General features: G+C 42.0%; 1 protein-coding gene across 1 annotated transcript in view; it reads left to right on the top strand.

Moving 5' to 3' along the window:
• Positions 1–22,978, top strand: part of CDH4 (cadherin 4) — a 425,959-nt gene that overhangs the window by 240,395 nt on the left and 162,586 nt on the right. The window contains exon 3 of the mRNA XM_032705113.1: positions 16,526–16,749. Within this exon, the coding sequence (XP_032561004.1) occupies positions 16,526–16,749 (224 nt within the window). The remainder of the gene's footprint in view (positions 1–16,525; positions 16,750–22,978) is intronic.

Genomic DNA, 22,978 nt, shown 5'->3' on the forward strand with positions numbered 1-22,978 from the left:
CACTGGAAACTGGGTGATGGATACGTGCACCACTCCTCAGTGCACTGTGACTTGAATGTAAAAGAAATTTAATGTGAAATAATGTATGATTGACAAGTCATTAACTGTGGTCTAAAACCAGCTAATATCCCCATGGGAGTGTTGGCTTTTCATTTCTAGGGTTTCCATGGCTGGCTTTTCCAGAAGCGAGAGCCTCAGATGTCTCCAGTTCGTAACTCGGAAAGACCAATTTTCCAGTAAAGATAAATGAACAGTAAATCACAGGAGAAAGGAGGAGGTGTTTCAGATGGGAAAGTCTGTTCCAGAGGATAAGCTTTCTACCCTTAAAGCTCACAGAGTTTGCGTGATAACGGGTAGCTCATGAAGAAATACCCATTCTGTTCCCGGTAACAGGGGCTTGGTCCAAGTCATCAATCATTGTCAGAAAGCAGCAGTGGCACACGAGCACGAGGTGTGGGAATTGAGCTGCAGAGAGATCGCTCACTGATTTCTCTTGCACCAACTGAGCATAACTGAATGGGATATTGGTCCTTTGCTGCTTAAGCAGCCAGAAATAACAGGGTAGAGAGGGAACGTATAATATCACCCTCCAGAGGGGTGTTGTGTAGTGCGGATACCTGAGGGAGAGGGCTGCCTAAGCATAGGACAGTGGTTTTAAACAAGGCAGCCTGTATTTTTCATTCTGAAAGTGCTGGTTGGGTGGATCTTCCCTAAATGGCTGCATTCCTCCCCACTGCCTTTTCATTTTAGAGCTTCAGTCCCTTTGGTGCTGGAGGAAATAAGTGGTTATCAAGCCAAGCATGCTGCAGGTCAGCGCTGTGCAGGAGTCCTGGCCACGTGCACACAGGGGAACATGTCAGCATTGCACTGTTGCACATCCCAGACTCCATCTGTGTGCAGTGGTGGAGGCTCCTGGGGCAGCTCCATCACCTCATCCTCAGCACATGAGATCAAGGTCCACAGTCTTTTGGGAGGTGCATTCACAGGGGAGAGTCCTGTAGGGAAGAAGGACTTGCCTGTGGCAGTCAGGTTCAACAAAAAGATTTGCTTGGTTTTGTTTGATTTTTTTTTATAAACATTCAGGAAAGCATGAAGGTTAAGCATATGGAACTGGTGGTGTGGCTGGTTGGGGTTCAGTGGAGCTCAGTGTCTGCCCCCTCCTCTGTGTAAATGACCTGGCTGTGAGATGGGGACACCACCCCATCCATAGGCTCCAGTCAGACAAGGGCGATGGCAAATGGCTAATTGAAAAATTTTTTCAGCATAATTAATTTGTGCATATAAGGGCAGGGACTGATCACCAGATGATGCCTATGCCTGAGCACAAAAATAATCAAGGCCACCTATTTCAGCAGTGGTATCTTTAAAAGCCCAGGCCCCTGGTTTTTCATACAGACACAATATAGTTGTTGCTGTATCAGTGAGCCTGGATCAGAAGGGCTCCTCGAGATTTGGATGATTTTTTAGGAGGTAATTCAGATGACAGAGTGTGAGCTCTTGCTGGTATTTACATGCAAGAGAAATAAAGTAATATTCTGTTCTGACAACTGCATTTCAAACAGTGATATGTTCTTAGTGCAAGACTATTTATCAGAAACTTCTGGACATCAGAGTAATCAAAGGAACACCTGGATGAGCAACAGAAAGTCTCATCAGGCTAAGTGAGGGCAGTGGCTGGCAAAGTTTTAGTGACATTCTATTTTTACAGAGTAGAAATGTTGTATATTGGAGCTGCAGAGGATTCCTCCTGGGTAGCTCCTCTTTTCTTTGCTGGCTTTTCTTGTTACTTTTTCTGTTTGCCCAATAGTCTGCGTGAGCTATTCATGCTTTTTGTTTTAAAGGTCAGAAATGTCATTAAAACTATATGAATTACAGACTGGCGAGTTTCTTCAAGACTGAAGTTTCTTACTTCAACTTTTCCCAAGTTTTTTATTGAAAAAAGGTAGGACATGGTTAATTTTAAGCAGGCATTTTGGTGGGTTGGAAGTTTGGGGTTTGATTAATTCAGGTATAGCACCAGGTAATAGATGTGAATTTGCTGGTTGATGTACCACATATTATCACTGCCTATATGGAGCAAGAGGGAAATTTAGGAAAATTTCATATTTCCAGGGCAATTTAAGGAAACCTCTGCCAATCTCCATCATATAATCTGTTATTAGGTCAATTCACTCATAATATTATAGACATTAAAGGCAAAAAAAGAAGAAAAATTTCCCTTGCAAGATGAGTCAATAATATGAGCCATCCCTATAAATGAATATTTTAATGGGTTTATTGGAGTCTATCCATGCAAGTAAATTTTGTAGAACATCCTGATTCTTGTATAAAGGGAGTCTTTTTTTGTTCTTTGGATGGTTGCTGGTTGTTTTTTTTCTTTCTTATCACATAGTAGAAAAGTAATGTGATTACTGAACAACTTGGATTAATTGGAAAAACCTGAGATAAACAAGTGCCCATTCTTCCTCATCTTTGCATATTAGCTTAAATTGAGACCTGATCCAGGATGAATAATTAAATAGTAAAAATTAAAACTTGTGGTCATAGCACTGCAGTATAAATGAATGCACACTTGTTCTGTGCAAAGATTTGTTTTAGCAGTTAGAATAAACCTGAAGGTGTAATTTCATCACGTTACTAAAGGAGTGTTTACATTGAGCTAGACATCCCTGACAGCGGTAGCTGACAGTCCTTACTGAGGCCTGCTCTTGAAAAAACTGCAAATGTGTGACTGGAAAGTGTTGAAGTGCTGCTACCCATGGTGGTAACGGGGCATAAGCGCCAGTGCAGTGTCCTGGGGTCAGTGCCAGCTGCGCCCTCCACATCTATACAGAGAGGATGAGTCTCCAGCTCATGTGCCTTCATCCCTCCGTGGTCCCTGGTGCTATATTGGGGTTGTTGTGTCGTTAGGATGTTGTTCATAGAATCACAGAATAGTGTGGGTTGAAATGGACCTTCAAGATCACCTTGTTCCACTCCCCTGCCATGGGAAGGGACACCTTCCACTATACCAGCTTGCTCAAAACTCCATCCAACTTAGCCTTGATATCCCTGTAGTTCATAAAAGAAGTGGGAATCAAGATTTGGTAGGGCTTTCTCTGCTACCATTCATCACACTTGTTTAACCTTTAAAAGATATCAGCCAGTCGATGTTTCTTTTTCAACCCATCAATCAATAAATGAAAAATAAAATTTCAGCCTCATAACTGACTTTTATGTCTTTAAATGGCCTGACTTTTTGATTTCAGCTTAAAACTCTCATAGCTGAGCTGGTGTGAAAGGGGACCAGACGGCACAATGATGGGCAGTTCTAAGAACACTTCCATAGAATATGGTATTTTTTAATCATGTTTCCCCTAGCAATTGCTTCAGAATGATAAGTAGTGGATGTCAGTGTAGATTTGGAGGAAGAGAAGGTATCTGTTTACATGCAAAACTTTTTAATTAAAAAATAGATACAGAGCCAAAATATTTCTTACATTCCTGTTGCTCTACCTGGAGGGTTTGTCGGTCTGCAGATGGCTCAGCACGCGAGTCACGCTGTGTGCTGACACTGGGGGAGGGAAAACTCAGCTCTCAGCCCTTTTTGCTTTCCAGATTTCAGCAGTTCAGACATCTGGGGCAATTTCTGTTTTCCACCATATTCCCAAAGCTTCTGTGCCATGAGTAGGACAGGATTCTGCCTCAGTACTTGGACCTGAGCTGCCCAGTCAGTGTGTTGGGCTTGTGGAGGTGACGTCTGCTGGTCCTCCTGGAGGGTGCTGTGAATGACCACTAAGCGTTTTCAGAAGACTCATCATTTAATAGCAACATTAGGACATTTCAAGAAATAGTTTTCAGTCTTTTTGTAAGGTGGGGGAGAAAGATTGCTTGGGTTTGTCACATCCCTTGTTTCTTACAGAGTTTGTTTTGATGGATGATGCCGAGGCAGGGAGTTCTGAAGTTTGCGAGTGGTATTTATTTATTGCACTGTATGTTCTGCTGTGGTGGTAGTTATTCAGTCATACAAATTAAAAAGTCACTTTTAAATCAACTTATTCCCAGAAAGATCAAGAGTTTCATTAGGAAAAAAAAAAAAAAAAAAAGCTTAGACAAAAAAAATGTCTCAGGAGGAAGGCTTCCAGTGATTGCATTCCTGATTGTATTCTCTTACCCAGGGGAGGAAGAGTGTTCTATTCTTTAGGTGCAGTCTGGTTCTGTCTTGTCTGCTGAAGAAGAGAGGTGCTTTAAAATGAGGACATCTGACCACTGTAAGTGGCTCAACACCTCCAAAAAAAACCTTGGGAGCAGTCAGAGTGCTGCAGTAATGAGGGATTTTTATCTGCCACCACACTGGTTAGGATGAGAGGCAGCAGTCAGTTCTGTACTCTGTTTTCTTTAGGGTTTTATTGTAATAGAAAGCAACTTCTTTAGTCTCATACTAAATCAGGTAAAGGCTTGCTTGCTAATCAGTGGTTTCAGTAGTGTTTTTACTTCATCTAAAAATTCAGTATAGGGATTTCCTTAATAAAGACCATATGCATATTTTTAAGTATATTTTTGTACTATTTTTAGAATGAGCTTTCATTTGTAGTTAATAGTGTAGAAAAATATCTAGATGGATAAAACAAATACAAATATAATAGTTACAAGATCTACTCGTAATTAAAACCCAAGGGGAGTGAAGGCATGCAATAAATCAGAGTTTATATGAACCAGATGTTGTCTATTTTAGGCAGTGGTGGAACTCCATGTGGCTCTCAGAGGTGAGGCTGAGTCTTTGTGGACAATAAAATATGCTTTTCTAACAGCACCTGCTTGGTGCCAGAACTCACACACCTCTGTCATTTGCTGCTCTTCAGCCTAAAGGTGGGCTCAGTTTAGCCATCCTGGTTTAGCCATCTGCAGTTGGATAGTTTATGAAGCTTGAGAGTTTTAAAAAGCTTTAAAATGGAGGAAGAAAGAATTTATAAAGGGAATCATGCAGGTAGTAGATGCTGCTGGTGAAGAATGGCACTCTGTGTCAAAGAAGCGTGCGTTGTTGTAAGCCTTTTGCAAAACCAATTATGTTTTAAAAGCAAAGTGGAGAAAAAGAATCTGATATATCCAGGCTGATGCTATCTGGGCTCAGGAGCAATTTGATCATAACCCTCTTTATATCCGTCTCTTCCGCTGCTGAAGTTCCCTACCTTAAAATGAATTTGTTCTGAGACTACTCACTGGGGGAATCTAAACTGGTCTTTGCTATCAGTGACGCGTGGTGTAATGACATTTTACTGCTTGTCTTATCCAGCACGTCTGAGGAATCCTACTGCTAATTGTTGTATTATTAGCTGCCCGCGCAGCCCTGGGGGAAGAAGTGGCACTGGCGCTGGTGGGGCTGAAATGCTCTGGAATGGGCTTGTACTGGGTGAATGAGGGACACATCCCTCCCACAGCAGCTCCCCACTCGTTGTCCCCTTCCAAAGCGTGTGGAGAAACGCCGGCCCTGCGCGCGGGATGCTGCCCATAGGTGGTAAAATGCAAATTTTGTTGCAGCAAGACAATATTTTCCTTTTGGATTCTGGGTTTTGTGTGCTTTTGGAAAGCATTTGGCAGCCACAGCAAGTATGTTTACAAAAAGAGCAGAACTGGTAAAGTTCAGGTTCGTGTTTGGATTCAGCCCCAGCAAACTGAAGCTGAAGCTGTGCCAGACGTTTGAAGCTGCCAGACGACAGTTCATCTCAAACAGAAAGCTGAAGAGGGGGAAAGAAATTTGTCAAATGTATTCCATGTGGAATTTCAGGCAATTTAATTTGATTCACTACACTCTGAAATGTCTTGGACTTCCCTATTGTTTCTTTACTTTAACACTAAATTTGATACCTTCTGGGATCTTCAGTGCTTTGTGCTGCATTTGTCACGTTCTCTAATTTACTGGCTTCAGTCTCTCTCGGTTTTAATTGAAGGGACTGAGCCCTGCAAAAGTACGTCATGAAATTTAAGGTTGGTAGTTGAATCCTGAAGTCGTTCTTCAGGCGAGGGGAGGGATGCTTTTCTCTTGGATACTGCGGTAGAAGGAAGGGGTCAGAGGGGGTGAATGTGAAAGAGGAAAGGGAAAGTTACATTAAATCTCATCCCTGTGACTCCAGCAGCAGCAGCAGCTGAGCTCCATGGCTGCAGGAATGCACAAGATCTGTTCCAGGGTGGCTGCAGGGGCCAGGAGGTTCATTTGGATTCAGTGATGACCTCCACCAGATCGCGTGGATCTGGGTTTTATTGTGATTTTGCTTTTCCAGTTAATTTCCTGCTCTGTGGGTGAATTTCCTGTGGAGTCAGTGGGCACTGGAGCCCAGCCCCGGGGCAGGGCTCTCTGCAACTGTGCAGCCCTGCCATCTCTTAACTTGCCCTGTGTTTGTTACCCATTCAAGTGCAGTTTGGGCATCGAGACCACTTTTTCTCATCCTGCTCCCTCTGACCAAGTGCCAGAAGCAGAATCTGGAGCCTCCCTCTGTAAATAAAACGCTCTGAATTTTTCCAAATGTCAAAGCGCTTGAGACCACCAGGTACCAAGCAGTGTTTTATTCTACATATTATTTATTTCTCTTGAAACCTGCAGACTTGTGTAGATTACAGATGAAGGTAAAGGACTGCAGCTGCTTTTTGAGCAGGCAGAAGAGCAGAGGTGCACAGCAGCTGCTAGTTAAATATAGCTACCCTGCCTTTATTCTTCCAGTTAACAAAGTCTTCCATTTCTCATATTCTTGCCTGAAACATCTGTTCATTTCCTGAATTGTGATCTGACTCCCTGGACCAGCGTATCTCCACACCTAAGCTGGGCTGAGGGAGATGAGAACACCCAAACCCAAAGCTGTCGGTGTTTACACACAAGTCAAATCCACAAGGAGTTCAGTGTCTTTACTGGTGTGTCTGATATTTTTTTTTCCCCCTGACATGTGCAGCCTCTGTTTCGAGGTGTTGAGAGTTTGTTTGTTTGAAGAGTGTGAGGAGAGAGGAGCCCGAGGCTGTCTGACACGGCTGCAGTTGGAGCATCTCTTTCAACTTCTTTTCCTAGGCTGCAAATGGGCTCTGTTCACTTTTTTTTTCCCCCCTCACTAAAAATCTTCCTGCAGCTCCCCATGTCTTTCAAATGCAGTTCTGGAAAGCTGAAAAGAGATCTGTGACTGAGAGGAAACCCCACAGGGCTGCCAGATCTCTGTCTGTGGAGCAGGTGGGAGCTGGCGGGGGTGGTTGTGCGGGAGCTCTGTGTCCTTCCCATCACTGCTCCCAGTGTCAGGATGTTCCTGGTACCAGCAGGGCTGGGCTCTCTGCTCTGCCTGGGAGTGCTCCATGCATCACATGGAGTTTCCCTCCAGTACAGCCTCAGCCTCCCAACAGTTTCTCCCAGGGATGAAGGTACGATGGGTGGGCAGCTTTTATGACCCAGAGATTGCCCTACCATTACCCAGGCTCCTCCCTTTATAATTATCACTCCAAGCTACCATACAACCTGCAGTTTTTCCCTCAAGAAATGCTTAGTGGTGTTTAGAATCTTTTCCCACGTAGGTAGTTTGGCAAACATGGGAGTGTTGTGGAAATCATTAGTGCTAAGAGTAAAACCTCTGAATAAAGCGCCTTGGGATTTATGTACTCAGTGCTGGTAATAATAATTAGAACATATCCTGCTGCAGGTAACTCCCACAACTTGCACTTTGCTCTGAAGCTGAGAAACTCATTGATTAATCCATGGGGTCAATCAGTCCATCTTGTTTGGAGAGTTAATCATAGAAAGCCCATGCACCAGGACCAAGAGTGAAACGGGTTTATTTACTGCTGCTTAATCAGAGAACCCAAACTCTCCTGTAGAGTGGTGAGAGGTTTGTTTCTACTTAGCCTTTAATTGTAAAATGATCTCATTAGTGCCATAGTGAATCTCAGTACTATCCCGCAGACACATGGAATTTAAAGAAGAGCAAAAACCAAAAATGTTTGCCCATAAAAACTCAGTATCTGCCAAAACGTGTGGTGCAGTTGGTATTTGCAGAATTACACAAGCCAAGGTCTCTTTATTCGCCTTGGAATCTGAAGCTGCAACATCAGCTGCACATCCCAGTGGCTTTCAGTCTACATTGCTGTTGAAAACAGAGGAGGACTGTCATACTGAAACTACTAGGACAGGTTTTTGTCCAAAAGTAAAAATGTCTACTGGGAACAACATGCAGTTACTATGGCATTTACCAAAGAAAAGGGTAACCCTCAGTTAGCCCAGCCCAGAGTGCCTCTTTGCAGAGGACTTCAGACCATTAAGTGTCCTTCTTATAGCCTCTGTCATCAGTGCCTGGCTCATGTGTTAGTTAACCATTCCTGAAATGTCTCAGTAGGGTTGAGGAAGAGTAAGTGGGTCTCAAATGGGCAATGAAATCCAGAATAAAACAATCCTTGCCAAAGGAGGTGCTGGAAACCTGGAGGTGAGGTTGCACACCCACAGTAAAGCCCTGAGCATGAAAACGTGGAAAGCAGTAAAAAATGTCTTTAACATGAGCACCAACAGATGCAGGATCATGTTCCTGTGCTAAAGAAAATGCTTGAATGTGAGTGCACATCCTGCAAATCCAATTGAAACTCGCTGCCCTTTGAAATCTGGGTAGTATCTCTCTGCCTTTGTGGTAGGAAGCTTCTGGCTTGGATGTAGAAAATGGGGGATAAAAAGACTCCTCTTAACCCAATGCTAAATACCAGGAAGAGAATAGAAGGGAATATTCCCTTTACTAATACTTGTTTCTAATCAGATAAAAATAAGTGACAGTGTAGGAAGAATCCTTCTACTGACTGCCAGAACATGTCGATTTATCAAATTTTTCTGCCGTTGCTCTTTTTTTTGAGCTCGCCTCAGAGCTGACAGTGTATGTTTTACAGTGCAGCAAGGTAGATTGATTGATCCTAAATAGAAAAGCCTTTGGGGTCTCGAGCTGATGTTTTAGCTTCAGAAAAAAACTGAGTAAAGCATGTTAATGTAGAGAAAGGAGCCTGGTTTAATTGGACCAACTCCTGGCTTCCTGAAAATTAATGGCTGGCTGGCTGTTGCCAGAGTGATTCATCTTTTCTATCATGTTCCACAGTCCTTCTCTCCAGGGCTCTGTACTCCCCTCCAATTCCAAACCAAAAGTGAAATATACTTCTTCATTTTTTCTTCCTTAAAAACATGTATTTTAGTTGAATTGGCTTCCAGTAAATGAAAAATAGCGCAGGTGGGGATATAAAGGAGGCAGTCAGTGTCTGGGAATTGGGTTTTGTTTACTGTAGGGCTGGTTTGGTTTTGTTTGCATGGAATTTAGATCTTTTTTTAATATTCTCTCAACTCCTCATTGCTACTGGCTGACTGTACAGGTGAGAGAATGACTTTTGAAAGGATCCCGGTTTCAGTCCACTGAAATGTATTGTTCCTTTTCATCTGGCCATGGAAACAGAAACTCTGTGTAAGCAAGAACTGATAAAAGGGAATATAAAGCTGGAAAAGGTGTCAAAAGCATTTAGGTGGCTCCACAAATGAAAAGATGACTTATCCATGTAGCTCCATCAAGCCAACAGAAATACTTTTTTTTAAAATAAATGACTGGTGAATGAGCAAGGTTTGCCATTTTCCCCATAAAACCTCCAGTCCCGGCTTTGTGGAGGCAAAACAGCTGCAGATGAACACGAGGCAGTCAGGAGTTCACCAGTGTGAGCCTAAAACCTACATGGATAATTTGGTCGTGGAGGGGGTCGAACTTCGGAATTTAAAGAGGGGAAATTCAGAATGTACTTTTAAAGGTGAAATACTTCTATGTGCCTTTTGAAATCTGTCTTAGTTTCTGCTGGAGATCGATTGCTGCTCTTTCGGCAGTTCTGAGGCGTCACAAGTTGACTTGCACATGGAGGGATTTCTAACAAGCATGTAATGGGTTGGGAATGTCGTGGATGTTGTATTACTGCAGATTCCAAAGAGGAGGATTCACTGTAACTGAAGATTACAAGAAGATAAATAAAGAAAGATTTTGTTTAACATAATTACATACGGTAAATTGTTATGGTAATTTACTATTATTCCAGCAAGGCAAATATTAGCAGTCATAGCTTAGAGATCATAAATAATGCACTGGAAAATTGAATGTAATGTTTCACATTGACCTGACATATGAGAAATAGGTAAAATTGCAGCAGATTCCTGTGCCATTAATTGCAAGAAAATAACATTAAGAACATGCTAAATCATGGTAACTGTTTTCAGGAGATGATAGGCTGTGGGGCAGTTCATTAATTCTTCGAACTCATTCATTATTTTTGTTTTTTACTCCAAGAACACTTGATGAATAATCAATGCTTTGTGAAGCCGAGGGTGTGAGCATGCACATTTTTATATACATTCATATACCAACCAACACACATCCATTTATTTCCAACAGGTTTTTGTATCAACGCATTTTTTTAAACTGTATACTCTTAAACTCCGCCACTAGGGATGTGTTTATTAGTCTCTGAAGCAGCTGTTTGAATTGCTGGTTTTACCTTCTACCAGTAGGGTTTGGTTCTCCCATGGTGCTATAAATATTAAATAAAGACACTAAGAGTTTATTAGTGTGATATCTTTTATGGGGACGTGGTTGAAAATGTAACCTATAAAGTTAGTAATGGGAGGATGAAAATTACACATTGTCTCCATCAGGTTTTACAGCCATCCTTTTTTCCTATTTATGTGTTGTTTTTCTTGTGCGGAAGGAGAAGGGCTCTGAGCATTTTATTAACTGCAGGAAGCAAATCTGGCTGTGTATTGTGTGCTAGCATGGGATTTACTGTAAGCAGGAGTGGGATAGAAACAGGACTCTGGACTTACGTAGCATTGTGTTTAAGTGCGATGGCTCAAGTCAGTTTTAATTTCCACAAAACACTGAAACAGCAACGTCTCTGAATTCTTTCAGAGGGGTCAAAATGCCTGTGGTACCTGGACAGATCCATCCTTTTAATACAAGAGAAACAAAATAGGACAAGGTAGGACAAGAGAGAATGGCCTCAAGTTGCATCAGGGGAGGTTTAGGTTGGATATTAGGAAAAATTTCTTCACTGAAAGGGTTGTCAAGCATTGGAACAGGCTGCCCAGGGAAATGATGGAATCACCATCCCTGGAAGTGTTCAAATAACATGTAGATGTGGGACTTGGGGACACGGTTTAGTGGTGGGCCAGACAGTGTTAGATTAATTGTTAGACTCAATGATCTTAGAGGTCTTTTCCAACCTTAATGATTCCATGATTCTATGAAAATCTTCTTGCCTCCCTTTCAGCGTTTCCCTTTTGCAGACAAGATATTTTAGTCACAGAATTCCACCATGGATTTATGTTTGTTCATAGGACTCCATTTCATACAACAATTGCAATAATAAGTAGTGTGACATTCCTTAATTTTTTTTTCTGTCCGGAACTAATTTGGAAATATACAGCAGTTTGTAGGGATAAGGATCTGCCTCTGTTTGCTTTTTGAAGTGCCTGTGAAGGTCCTTTTTCCCCATTTATAATTTTTGTCCCTTGTATGTGGGCGATGGAGGCAGTGTCAGCTGGCAGTTTGAATTTCAGGGCTCAAATCCCAGGTTTGCTCGAGGTTTCCAGTGTGGCCACAGGGAATTCACTCAACTACAGTTGGTTCCCACTGCTATAAAGCAGTTTTCTCACAGAATCACAGAGGGATTGCGTGAACATAAAGAAAGATGCCTCGAAAATGTGGCTGTGTAAAATTTTATGCTACGTACTTACTTTGTCAAATAAATGCAGCTTTCCAACAAGGCACAGCGAGCTCTGCTTCCCATTAGCACTTAATGGAGAAATCACTTTGTTGAGGCTGTGATGTGCTCACAGGGCGCATTTTTGTGGTTGACTGAATGGTTTCATGCCTGTTCTTAGACAACAGGTTCCTATACACTAAGGACATGTTTGGGTCTTTTTAATTCCTGGTGTGGTGACGTGCAGGGGAATGCTGGCCAGGGCTGAACCCCCTGCAGAGGCCGGAGGAGATGGATGAGTGCAGGCATTTGGGAGCATTGGGCCGGGAGTGCCAGGGCAGGAATACAAGTGATTTGCTCATGATCACACAAAAGGGACATTTCTGTACACGCTGAGGACTCTGCAGGTTACCCAGACATCTGAAATTTCCAAAGGTCACAGCTAAGCCATCCTCACCTTAATGGTGTTCACAGGAGGGGTGGATTTGGCAGCTTAGGTTTATCACGGTGCGCCGGGTGTAGGGGAGCTGGTCAAGAGACACAGCTTGAAAAGCAGATGGATCCTGCTGGAAATAGTGGTGTGTATTTTCTGCTTTGAAGTTCATCAGGAGAGAAACATCTTTGCAGTGATAATCCTCCAAATGAAGGGACCTGTGTCCTGAACTGTGGGATGATGCCCTGCCAGGGGGTACATCCTAATAAATGAGTATTATCCCTCCTGCTCTTCCAGCCCTGTGCAGCTTGCCAGAGGGGGCACTTTTTAATGGACTAGGAGAAGTTAAAGGAGAATCTAGAAGGATAAGGCTAAAAGCGAGTTCTTTGGTTTGTACCATTTATAGTCCCATTAAATTCAGTATATTTCTCAGACATTTGGGGGGCAAGGAAGTTCAGTGTATTCGTACATCTTTCAAGATCCTCACTTGATCATTTGACTCTGTCCATCCAGCTTAACAAGCTAAATAATAAAAGGGAACAATGCAAAACTTGTTGAATTTTTTTTCACCCTGGGTCTTTTTTGAAGAAAAATACCATTTTTTTGTCTCAGATGCCCCGCAGTTTGCTGCAGACTCCTGCAGCTTTCCTGCCCATCACTCAGTACCTGTTTCAACGTATCAAATTGTTGTACTTCCTCCTTTCATAAAGAAGCAATTAAAAATGATGAGGGTAAAGGGTTAAACCTAAAAGCCTGCTAATGAGGGTGCCTTCTTGGTTTTTCTTTCATCAGGCATTAGATGCTGCTTTCAGCATAAGCTTTCGATAAGCATCACTGAGCATTTTATCCAGCGTGTTTTTAAAAAGTTGGGGTTTTTTACCATCCTGTAAAAATGATAGATGTGTGACTCTGCTGTTTATCCGAAATCCTAATTACTGATGCTGCAGCTTTTAAATGTTAAATTCATGCAGCGTTCTTTAGGCTTCAGACTGGTCAAAGAAAGATTGATTTGTGTCCACAGAGAGTTCTAAGTCTAATAAACACAGCCAGTGTTTGTTTGTTTATTTATTACATTATTTGAAAGTCGAGAGTTGCATCAACTGCAAATTACGTAGACTTAGAGATTTCTAAAGGAGAAAAGGAAAAAAAAAAAAGAAAAGCAAAAGTTGTCTGCTGCTGAATGAAACTTTAATTTCAGTCTCCATGAGAGCAGAGGTAAGAGGTGGAATTTGAAAACAGGGATAAGGTCTTCTTTCCTTGAACTATGTTATTTATTATAGAACAATAGCTTGATTTTTTTTTCCCGTATACCCATACACATATATTTGGGAAAAGTATTTTATATATAAGTTTGCATAGATAAGATATTTATTTATAAGATACTTATAGAGTATTATGTGGATCTCTGTGTGTGCACGTATATATATGTGTGTGTGTGTATATATATATATGTATGTATAAAACAGTGCATCTCACTAGTCATGTAAAATCCCAAGGAATAGTTTTCACAGAGCAGCAAGGAGGATGGTTTAGGATTTGTAATCACAGAATCATTTAGGTTATAAAACATCTCCAAGATTGTTGAGTCCAACTTTAACCCAGCACTGCCAACCCAGCACTAAGCCATGTCCTTGCAGTCCTGTGATGGAAGTGTGAGAAGCTCAGCTATCCTGTGTTTTCTCTGCTGTGTATAAACAGTACCTGGAGCAATAGCAGCAGCTCTGCCTGACAGCAGCTGAGCATGGTCATCCCTGGGTGTTTGGAATCCCCTGCAGAGCTGCCCAGGTGAGCTGTGGCCCCATTGCTGCCATGCAGAGTGACTCAACACTATGGAATCCTCATGTCCTTGAAGCCTTTCTGTGCTTGCAGTTCCTAAAGGCTCTTAGGAGAGGAGCAGGCTGTGCTAATTCATTGCTGAGCGTTCACCCACCTGTGCTACCTGAGAGGAGCAATGTGGAGCAGAGACGGCGCGTGTTAAAAAAAAAAAAAAAATGAAATTAGACAATATCTCTCAGGATTTTCTCCGTCTCTAGTCAAGTTTGTTTTAAACTAATGGAAGTAATTAGCAAGTCACAGAGGGACTTTGTCTACGAGGTAGCCATTTTTAGATAATGGAGCATAAAAGTCGACACAGTGACATATGACACTAGAGCAGCATATTGGAGCCACGTGCTGTGTCTTAAGCAGATGTTTAAGTACTTTGAATACTGAAATCACCACATACACATATAGGAAGATTGTTGTTTTTTTTTTCTCTCAGACTGCTGGTACACTGTAGGGCTTTCTTTTAATCTCAGTAAAATCAAAGTAAGCTCTGAGATGTTTTTAATGTGCAGTCATTATCACTCCTTTCTCTCTTCTTCAGATGTCTTTCCATGTATGATACGTGGGTACTTCGGGAGGTAGGGATGGGAGTTGTGTTCTGCATGGCCATTGCACAGCAGAGGGGTGCAGCAATGCACCAGCTCGTGTGCCAGGTTTCTAACAGCGCTGATGGCATGGAGCTGAAAATAAATAACATTTTAGAAGTGAAGCACTTGATGTGTTTGCACATATTTATTGTAGCTGTGAATTCAGGGGAGATTTGCAGAAATTCCTGAGAGATGAAGGCCATCTCTCAGCAGGGTGGTCCCAGGAGGAAGGGGGATCTCCCCTCACAGGTCTCTGAGGCCATCCCAATTCTTGTAGGTGCCAATAAACCTTGTGTGTTTAACCTCATCCAGTGCTTTCAGATTTTTTATATACTGGATAACTTCATCCACCTTATTTTTTATGAATCAATGTATGACACTTGCAGTCTGTGCCCAGCAGTTTTTGCAACATTAGGTAACACTTCCCACCACACACATAAAAATGTACAAATGGGATCCAAATAAACACACAGCATAGAAAGCCTTTGTAAGATGTACAGTCATGACATGATCACACCCTGATTAGTGAGGGGTGCAGTTTAGTGAAGGAGGAGAAGGATTTTCTCTTCTTCCACTGCAGTTTGCTCCTCGTTTCTCTGTATTTGGATGGTGCTGGGGGGCTTTGGCAGCAGAGTGGCTTGAGCCGTTTCCTGGCTGTTTTTTCTTTCAGCTATGCCATCCTTTGGATTTTTATTTAAATCCAGATTAGTCCTTGACTGAGCTCAAAGCAGCACTGCAGAGGAGTCAGTTGTGGCATGGGGGGAAAGTGATGGTTGAGGTACAACTGTCTCAGGAGCTCTTCTCTCCTGGGCTGCCACTGCATCCCTTCTCCCACCACAGCCAGTCTAGGTAGGATCTGTCCAGCCCAGCTCTTCTTCTGCAGGAATTAAGTGCCTGCTGAAGCCCCATCAGACCTGGCCAGCAGGTTTTTCCTTGTCTCAGGGCAGGCTGGAGCATTTCTGCTGAGCACTCAGCAGCCACAGCGTGAGAACCATCTAACGATCCGAGCTGGAATGCTGTACATCCATTCTCACTCACTTGAGATGTTTTTATGGGTACAATATGTTTGCCTTCACCACATGTGTGTTCCGCCCCGTGGATTACTCAAATGGCAGAAAGTGTTTTGTTTCCTGTGTTATTAGCTGCAGGTTCAGTTTCGATCAGATTTGTCAATTTTGTCATATAATAGAGTTTTTGTTTTTCTGTCCTAATGTATGTGACATGTTTCATAATGGCAATAAAAATAGTTTTCAAACTAGTCTGTGAATGACTTTGTCCAAAAAAAGAGGAAAATAAAAATATCGGCGACTGGGGAGCTTTGATCTGACAGAGTAGGCTTTTAAATGGCACATTATGGTTTTTGAAGCACAGTTTTACAGCTCCCCTTCGCAGTAACTGTAACATGTGAAGGGTCAGCCAGGGTGAGAACACAGCTCAGGGTGGGAGTCCAGTTCCAGCAGCAGATGGGTGCTCCAAAATGGTTTAACTTTTTTTCTGTGATTAATTTTTTTGTTGTTTTTATATTTCTGATGATGGAATTGTTATGGGCTTTTGAATTTCAGTTAAGAATGTGCAAATAGGCTATATGGTGAGTAGGTTATTGAAGGGTTAGGGAAATGGAGAACATTTCCTGCAAAAAAATACCCACAATGTGGGTAATAGACTCCAGTTGAATTTAAAAGATAATGGTGACAAGGGAGAAATCCACTTGTAGAAATGGGGAACAGCTGTGTTTGAGATCTAATGAAACTGTATCAAATACTTTAAAAATGGCTTACAGCTCCTTCCCTGGGGAGCAGAGATAAAGCACAAGAGCACTCCTGAAAGGTCGAAGAAACAGTTAAATCATTTCCTTGATGGTTATTAGAGATATAGAAGACATCAGTGAAAATTAAATGTCTGAAACTTGTATTTGATTGCTTTCCTTATCACGCCAATCTCACACATTTCTTCCATCTCTTACTCTCTGTTCTAGTAAAATTTAATAACTGTGCTGGTAACAAGGGAGTTCGCTATGAAACCAACAGCCTGGACTTCAAGGTGAGGGCGGACGGGACCCTGTTCGCTGCCCACCACGTGCAAATGCCCTCGAAGCAGCTGATCCTGGTGGTGACGGCGTGGGATCCCCAGACCCTGGGCAGATGGGAGGCCATGGTCCGCTTTCTGGTGGCAGAGAAGTCCCAACACAATGGACACAAGGTAAGAGTTTTCTGGGAGCTCTTTTTCTGACTCCGTTCTTCCTCTGCCCCAAAGTTTCGTGCGGCGTCGGAGTGTTTGTGTTGCCTGGTCTGTGCTTCGTAAGGAGGTGTCCAGGTGGGAGATACCACAGGCAGCATCCAATTTCTTGCAAATGATCCTTGAACCTCTCTGACAGAAATGATTTAAGGTCACCAGTGAGGGAAGTGTTTTTTAAGTTCATACTTTTGTATTTTTAAGTGACTGCTTGGCTCTGTTGTACACTGCAGGTTATGTACATCGTGTTTGCAACGCACTGCTAACAATCTCTCTTGACTTCAAGTAAAACCTGCAAATGAATGGTGCAGAGGCAAAGTTAACCATCTCCTTGATGGTTTTAAGTTCAGATTTCTTTTGTGACAGCCCAGACCTGGAGTCACGCACTGGCTGCTCTGCCATGCTGCCAAGACATCTTCCTAGTTTTCACAATTATTCCTTTCTCTTGTGAGCCATCTGCATAGCCCTGCAGCTTCCAGAGGGGAGATTTGGGCTTGTTCCTTCCAATGCAAGGACAGGGAGCATTGCTACTGCCTGATAAGGAACACATGCTCACACGTGGTGCAGGCAGTGAAGCACAACGTGGCACTGCAGTGCCAAATGTCCCCTCTGCTCAGTGCCAGCACCTTCCCTTCCCCAGCCCTGACAGTGAAAAGCCAGTGCCATTCAGTATGTCAGACAGAAGGTTACAGATGGTTTCTTTCTGCTTTAGTTCCATACACTCAGCTGAAAAGCAGGAGGGTTCTGTCCCTGCTCAGCAGTCTGAGAGCGGCATTCCCTCAGTTAAATGCAGTGGTGGGCTGCACAGAACCATTGGAATTGGGGGGCTGCTCCATGAAAACACATTTCTTCTATCTGCCCCTTGAGTAGCTGTCTCTTTCCTACCTCTTCCATCTCATTTTTGGCAGCAGCAGTTCACCTTTTCATTTTCAGTGTTAGTCTGGGCTGAAGATCCTCTACTACACTGAGTAAATGCAGTTATCTTGTCTGGTGCCAACTCCAGCAATGTAATGCTGGGCTAGTTGGGTGGTTACATTTAGGCAGGATTTGGCAGGGAATTGTTTAAAGAGCCTGATTTATTGCTGGATCTTGAAGGCCTGCAGAGCAAGGATGAAGGTGTGTGTCCTGGGAACAGTCCTGTCTCCTTCAGGGACAGGAGATGTCTCTTGGCTGTGGCTGTAGTTGGGATTAATGCAGCACAGCAATGATCAGAATAGCAAGAGTGACCTCTCCTTTCTTCCTTTCTGCAGTGCTTGGACAGAGAGGGCAGGGCAGGATGGGGAAAGAGGGAAAGACTTTCCATGTCATATTGTTAGAACTTCACCCTGTGAGTCTGTGCCATTTGGGAGAATTTTTGCCACATGTGAGACAAAAAAGAAAAGACTTGGACAGACTTAAATCTTGCAGCTGCCCAGTGGACTGACCCCTGAGTTTTTGCATGGGTTAGAGTCATATAAATACACTTCTGCTGCTCTTCAGTAAGGCTTGGGCTTGTGCAAGATGTAATTAAGCCCTGTATGTTATGTCAACTCTATTTGCCATTTTCTAACCAAAGAAATACTGCTTCCTTCTCAAAGTAATTAAATATTGAAGGAACAAAGTAAGATGTCTTATATACTGCTTTAAATTTCTTCTCAGTGTGGCAGAAAGAAAACTAAATAAGCACACATTTCTGTTTTAGCAGAATATTTGCTTGGAAATTCATCTAATGTTAATGTAAGCTGAACTCTGGTTGAAAAGAGAGAGGGCTAAGCTTCTTAAAATTCATATCCCTGCTTTCTAAAAGCCTTATTAGTGTGTAGTTTGAGGCCGAAAAAATACGAAAAACAAGACTAATGACAAGGTCATAAGCAGTTTCATGGTGGGTCCCTATAGCAGGCATCAGAGTTGTGTTTTATTTAAATGCTAGTGGTTTTTGGAAGCAAAGTAATCCTTTGTTTGCTAAAGAAATAAATGTGATTATGAGATTATTTTAAAAAATAATAGTGTTTATGGCAAAAAAACCACCCCCAAACCTAACAATATCCAGTTCAGTACGTTTCAGGCCGTGACCCTTATGTGTTTGGTGCCTTTTACTAGAAGCAGGTTTCACATTTGGGTTTGCATAGTATAATATGTCTCAAGCACTACTACATATTTTTTTAAAAGACATTCCAGACTGTTGTGTTATATTCAGGATATGGAGATGGCAAATATGGGAGAGAAAGGGAGAGGTGACCTGAGAGAGAGGGAGAGACCAAATCTCTGTTGAGGCGCATCCATCCATTTCCGTTTTACTGTGTAAATTTGTGACTGATTTCATGAAAATGCTGAACAGTTCCCAGACATTAAAAATAATTGGCATAAAGTTTGCTTACCACACCTGTCTGTTGGCACCTACAGCACAAACAAGTCCTTATGCCTTGCTCACCCATCCTCTGTGTTCCCGTGGGCGTCTCCGTGGGCGACGGCCCCCAGCAAGGGCAGCACCACTGGCCCTCTGAACCACCTCTGGAAGGATAAATCTGAATTTAGTTCACAATTATCCATGGATTACAGCTTCATGAAAACCAGCCCTCCTGGAATGGCCATTATTAGACATCTGGGTTATTGTGGAGGTTATAATACAGAATAAATGTTATAGGAGGAGTCAGCATTTCTGGGATACTGGCTGAGGTTTTGGGAGACCAGGAGTGAGCCTACCTGCACAGTGGAAGCACTGGCTGCTTTCCAGGAGACCGTGGAGGATTAAACCCTCAAAAAATGATCCTTTGGATTTGTGATCCTTTCTTGTCACAATATGTTAAGACTGGAAATCTGCATAATGGGCTTGGGAGAGCTTTGGTGGTGGCCAGCATGGTTCCAGGGTGGGAGAGTAATTCAGGATGGCTTTTGTCAGGATAGTCCTCCCCTTGTGTGCTTTCATTGCAAAATCAGAGGGTTTGGTGGCTATACCTGCACCTCAGATCCCTCAGCTGTGCATTGCTCTTGGTGCAAGCTGATATTTTAATGATGAGTGAGCCAATACAGTGACAAATTCTCCTCCTTCATAGGGTTGGCCTTATAAATGTGCTAATTGCTTTAGATGCTTTAGAATAACCTGGGAAAACCTGCCAATTTCAGCAGTAACCACTGTAATGAAAGAATTCCAATTACTACAGTAAAGTGTCATGCTAGTAGGAAAAAATGATAGCAAAGAACATAAATACTTCAGAAATGTATTTTTTGATACATGAAACATGCATTTCTGCTCCTCCCCAGCCAACACTTGAATGTAAACTTTCTTTTCTGGTTAATACAAGTGATGTTAGTAACTCTAGAAACTTTTTTGTTTAGTCTTGCAGGAAACCTGATAGCAATTCAATTAGAAAATGCAAATGAGGTCACATATTTCCCACAGGAGTGCTGAATTACCCCAGAGGAAACTGAGCGATATTCTGGCATAACAATAAATACTTAAGATAAAGTTTCTTCTACTGTTCTTGTCTGGCTGCCTGTTCTTGCAATTGAAAGTATCAATCGAAGCTGTGGGTATAATTTGGAGAGAAGAAAAGAAAAAAAAAAGAGAAAAAAAGAAAAGAAGAGAAAAGACGAGAAAAAAGAAAGAAAAGAAAAAAGAAGAAAAGAAAAGAAAAGAAAAGAAAAGAAAAGAAAAGAAAAGAAAAGAAAAGAAAAGAAAAGAAAAGAAAAGAAAAGAAAAGAAAAGAAAAGAAAAGAAAAGAAAAGAAAGAGAAAAGAAAAAAGAAAAGAAAAGAAAAGAAAAGAAAAGAAAAGAAAAGAAAAGAAAAGAAAAGAAAAGAAAAGAAAAGAAAAGAAAAGAAAAGAAAAGAAAAGAAAAGAAAAGAAAAGAAAAGAAAAGAAAAGAAAAGAAAAGAAAAGAGAAAAGAAAGAAAAGCTATTTTATGAAGTAACATAAAGTCTTTGTGGCTTGTATCAGCATTTATGAAAGATGAACTTGAGTGGGATAATGCAGAAGAAAACAACATAAAGCCAAGCTTTACTTATCTGGAATTAGCAGTCTTCTTTTCTAAGAGTGCATGCTATTATTTTGAGAAATTGAATATTGATTCAACTAGAAGTCAAAAAATGAAGATCATGTTTCTGAACAGTGATATTGCTGAGGACTTCAGTTTTCAGAGTGTCCTCTTTTTTAGTTGCAGAAACTCAAGTCTTCCCAAGTACATGAGTACATATATTGTGCCATTTGGGCTTCACTCCCCCCCTGCCCTCAGTGTCCATCAGTCCCAACTCTTCCTCTTCATTCCTTGCTAATCAACTTCCTTCACTCCCTGGGTTGGCTTATCCCATCTGAAGTTTTGGTCCTCTCACTCATACTGCTTTTTTATTTTTCAGTCCCTGCATGTGTCTAAGCGTGTTAAGGCACATCTGGCAAATTTTCTTCTGTATTTATTTATGTATCTGTTTTCCTGTAGTTCTCACCTCATAAGTTAAAATCAGGATCATAGAAATAAAGCACAGAAAGGAATTCACAGCACAAGAGCTTGGAGGTAGAGGATATATTCAGCACATGTAGGATGTCAGTCATCTGCTGCCAGTGATTTATTTTTGAAAAAAAATACTGTTTTCTTTGAATCATTTATATATCAACCAAAGTTTCTCGTTGTTTGAGCTTCTCAAATTCTGAGCATGGAAATATGTAAATTTTTGTAACGTTAAGTCACTGGGAATTGTGCAATTAAACTTGGAAATATATGAGTCTGCGGCTAGCGTTTAAAACATTGAGAACTGCTGTCAGAAATACATCCTTGCTTAAGCTCAGCTTGTGTTTTATTATGTCTCATCTTATTTTGGGCTTCTTTCATAACCCAGGTATGAGTCCACAGCCGTACAGTGTGAATGTGAAAAGCTGACTCTTACAGCCAGAGGGTTTTGGCGGTTTTATTTTTTTATTTAAAGCCTTTAAATAATCATCTGTGGTATTTTACCTGGCTGAGGTTTTAAATTCCAGTACAGCCTTTTATTGCTGATCACAAGCACAAAGGTCTCCGGGCAAGGAAAGGCTTATTCAGCACTGCTCCTTTTCATGACCTGGGTTATTGTGCAGCCAGGATGCTCTGCACGAGGCTGGGGAGCCAGGAAGATGTAGCCTTCCCTTGAGGGAAGAAAATGAGAGCTTAAGTGGGAGCTGTGCTTCCAGTGACTCCAATATCCCTGATGCCCTCAAGTGGATGCGCCTGGAAGAAATGGGAAAACAATTGTTCCCTTCCTTTCTTCCTTCCTGCCCCTACATGGGGATGAGATGTTATCCATGGCATCAAGGTGATGGGATTTTGCCCATCAAACTGTGTTATCCCTAGAGAGGGGCTGAAGAAATGAGGCTGTATTTGTCATCCTGCCTTTTTCTGACCATATTGATGCATATTTTAAAGACTGAGTCATTATGCTGGGCTGTCCTCATTGACTACCTCTGAGGGGTATCCAAGGCAGCAACTAATTCCAGCAAAATGGCAGCTGGAAAAACTTTTATTTCTGTATCTCATCAGTGAAGCAAGACCTTGATATATCAGTCAGGGTGGGTACGTACAGAGATTTCTGTTTCCTTTAGGTAACTTCTGAGACATTGTTTGGGGTTTTAACAAATCAGATCAGTGGAAAAGATGAGAAAGCAGATGATTAACAAATAAGTATCATATAATTGCTACCAGTGAGACTGCTCAGGATAATTGTGCAAGTCTAATGAAGATGCATCTGGTGAACTTGTCTGACCTCACGCTTAAGTGAACTTGAACATCTCGCGTGTAATCATTGCAAGAGATGAAAGTGATGGTTGTGAAAACACGTGAACTTCCTTGGCCTGATTTTCAGGTGTGCTGAATCCCATTGCCTTGTGCTGAAGCCAAGATAAGATGTGACATACAGGTGCTCATTGCCTCGGAAAATCAGCCCACGACAGGAAGTTTCCAAGCGCTGCACTTGCTGCATTTAGTTCTTAAGCAGTCAGCATCTTACCAAGGGTCAGGCTCAAAGCTGTGCTAGAAGGATCATCCATAAGTGAAATTCACTCCAGATCTGTCTTCCTTCAAACAAAAAGAAGTCCTGAGGATTGAACTGCCTACACGGAAATAAGTTTTTTCTGATAAAACAAACCCCCTAGACTGCTGTGTGCTCCTACCTGTGATGTGTACCTTGCCCCTTGTGAGATCAAAGCTTTTGACCTCTGATTTCATGTTCTTTGTTGGTAACTGCTGAAGTCTGA

This window comes from Chiroxiphia lanceolata, chromosome 17 (genome assembly GCF_009829145.1).
Source record: "Chiroxiphia lanceolata isolate bChiLan1 chromosome 17, bChiLan1.pri, whole genome shotgun sequence".
NCBI classification, from domain to species: Eukaryota; Metazoa; Chordata; class Aves; order Passeriformes; family Pipridae; genus Chiroxiphia; species Chiroxiphia lanceolata.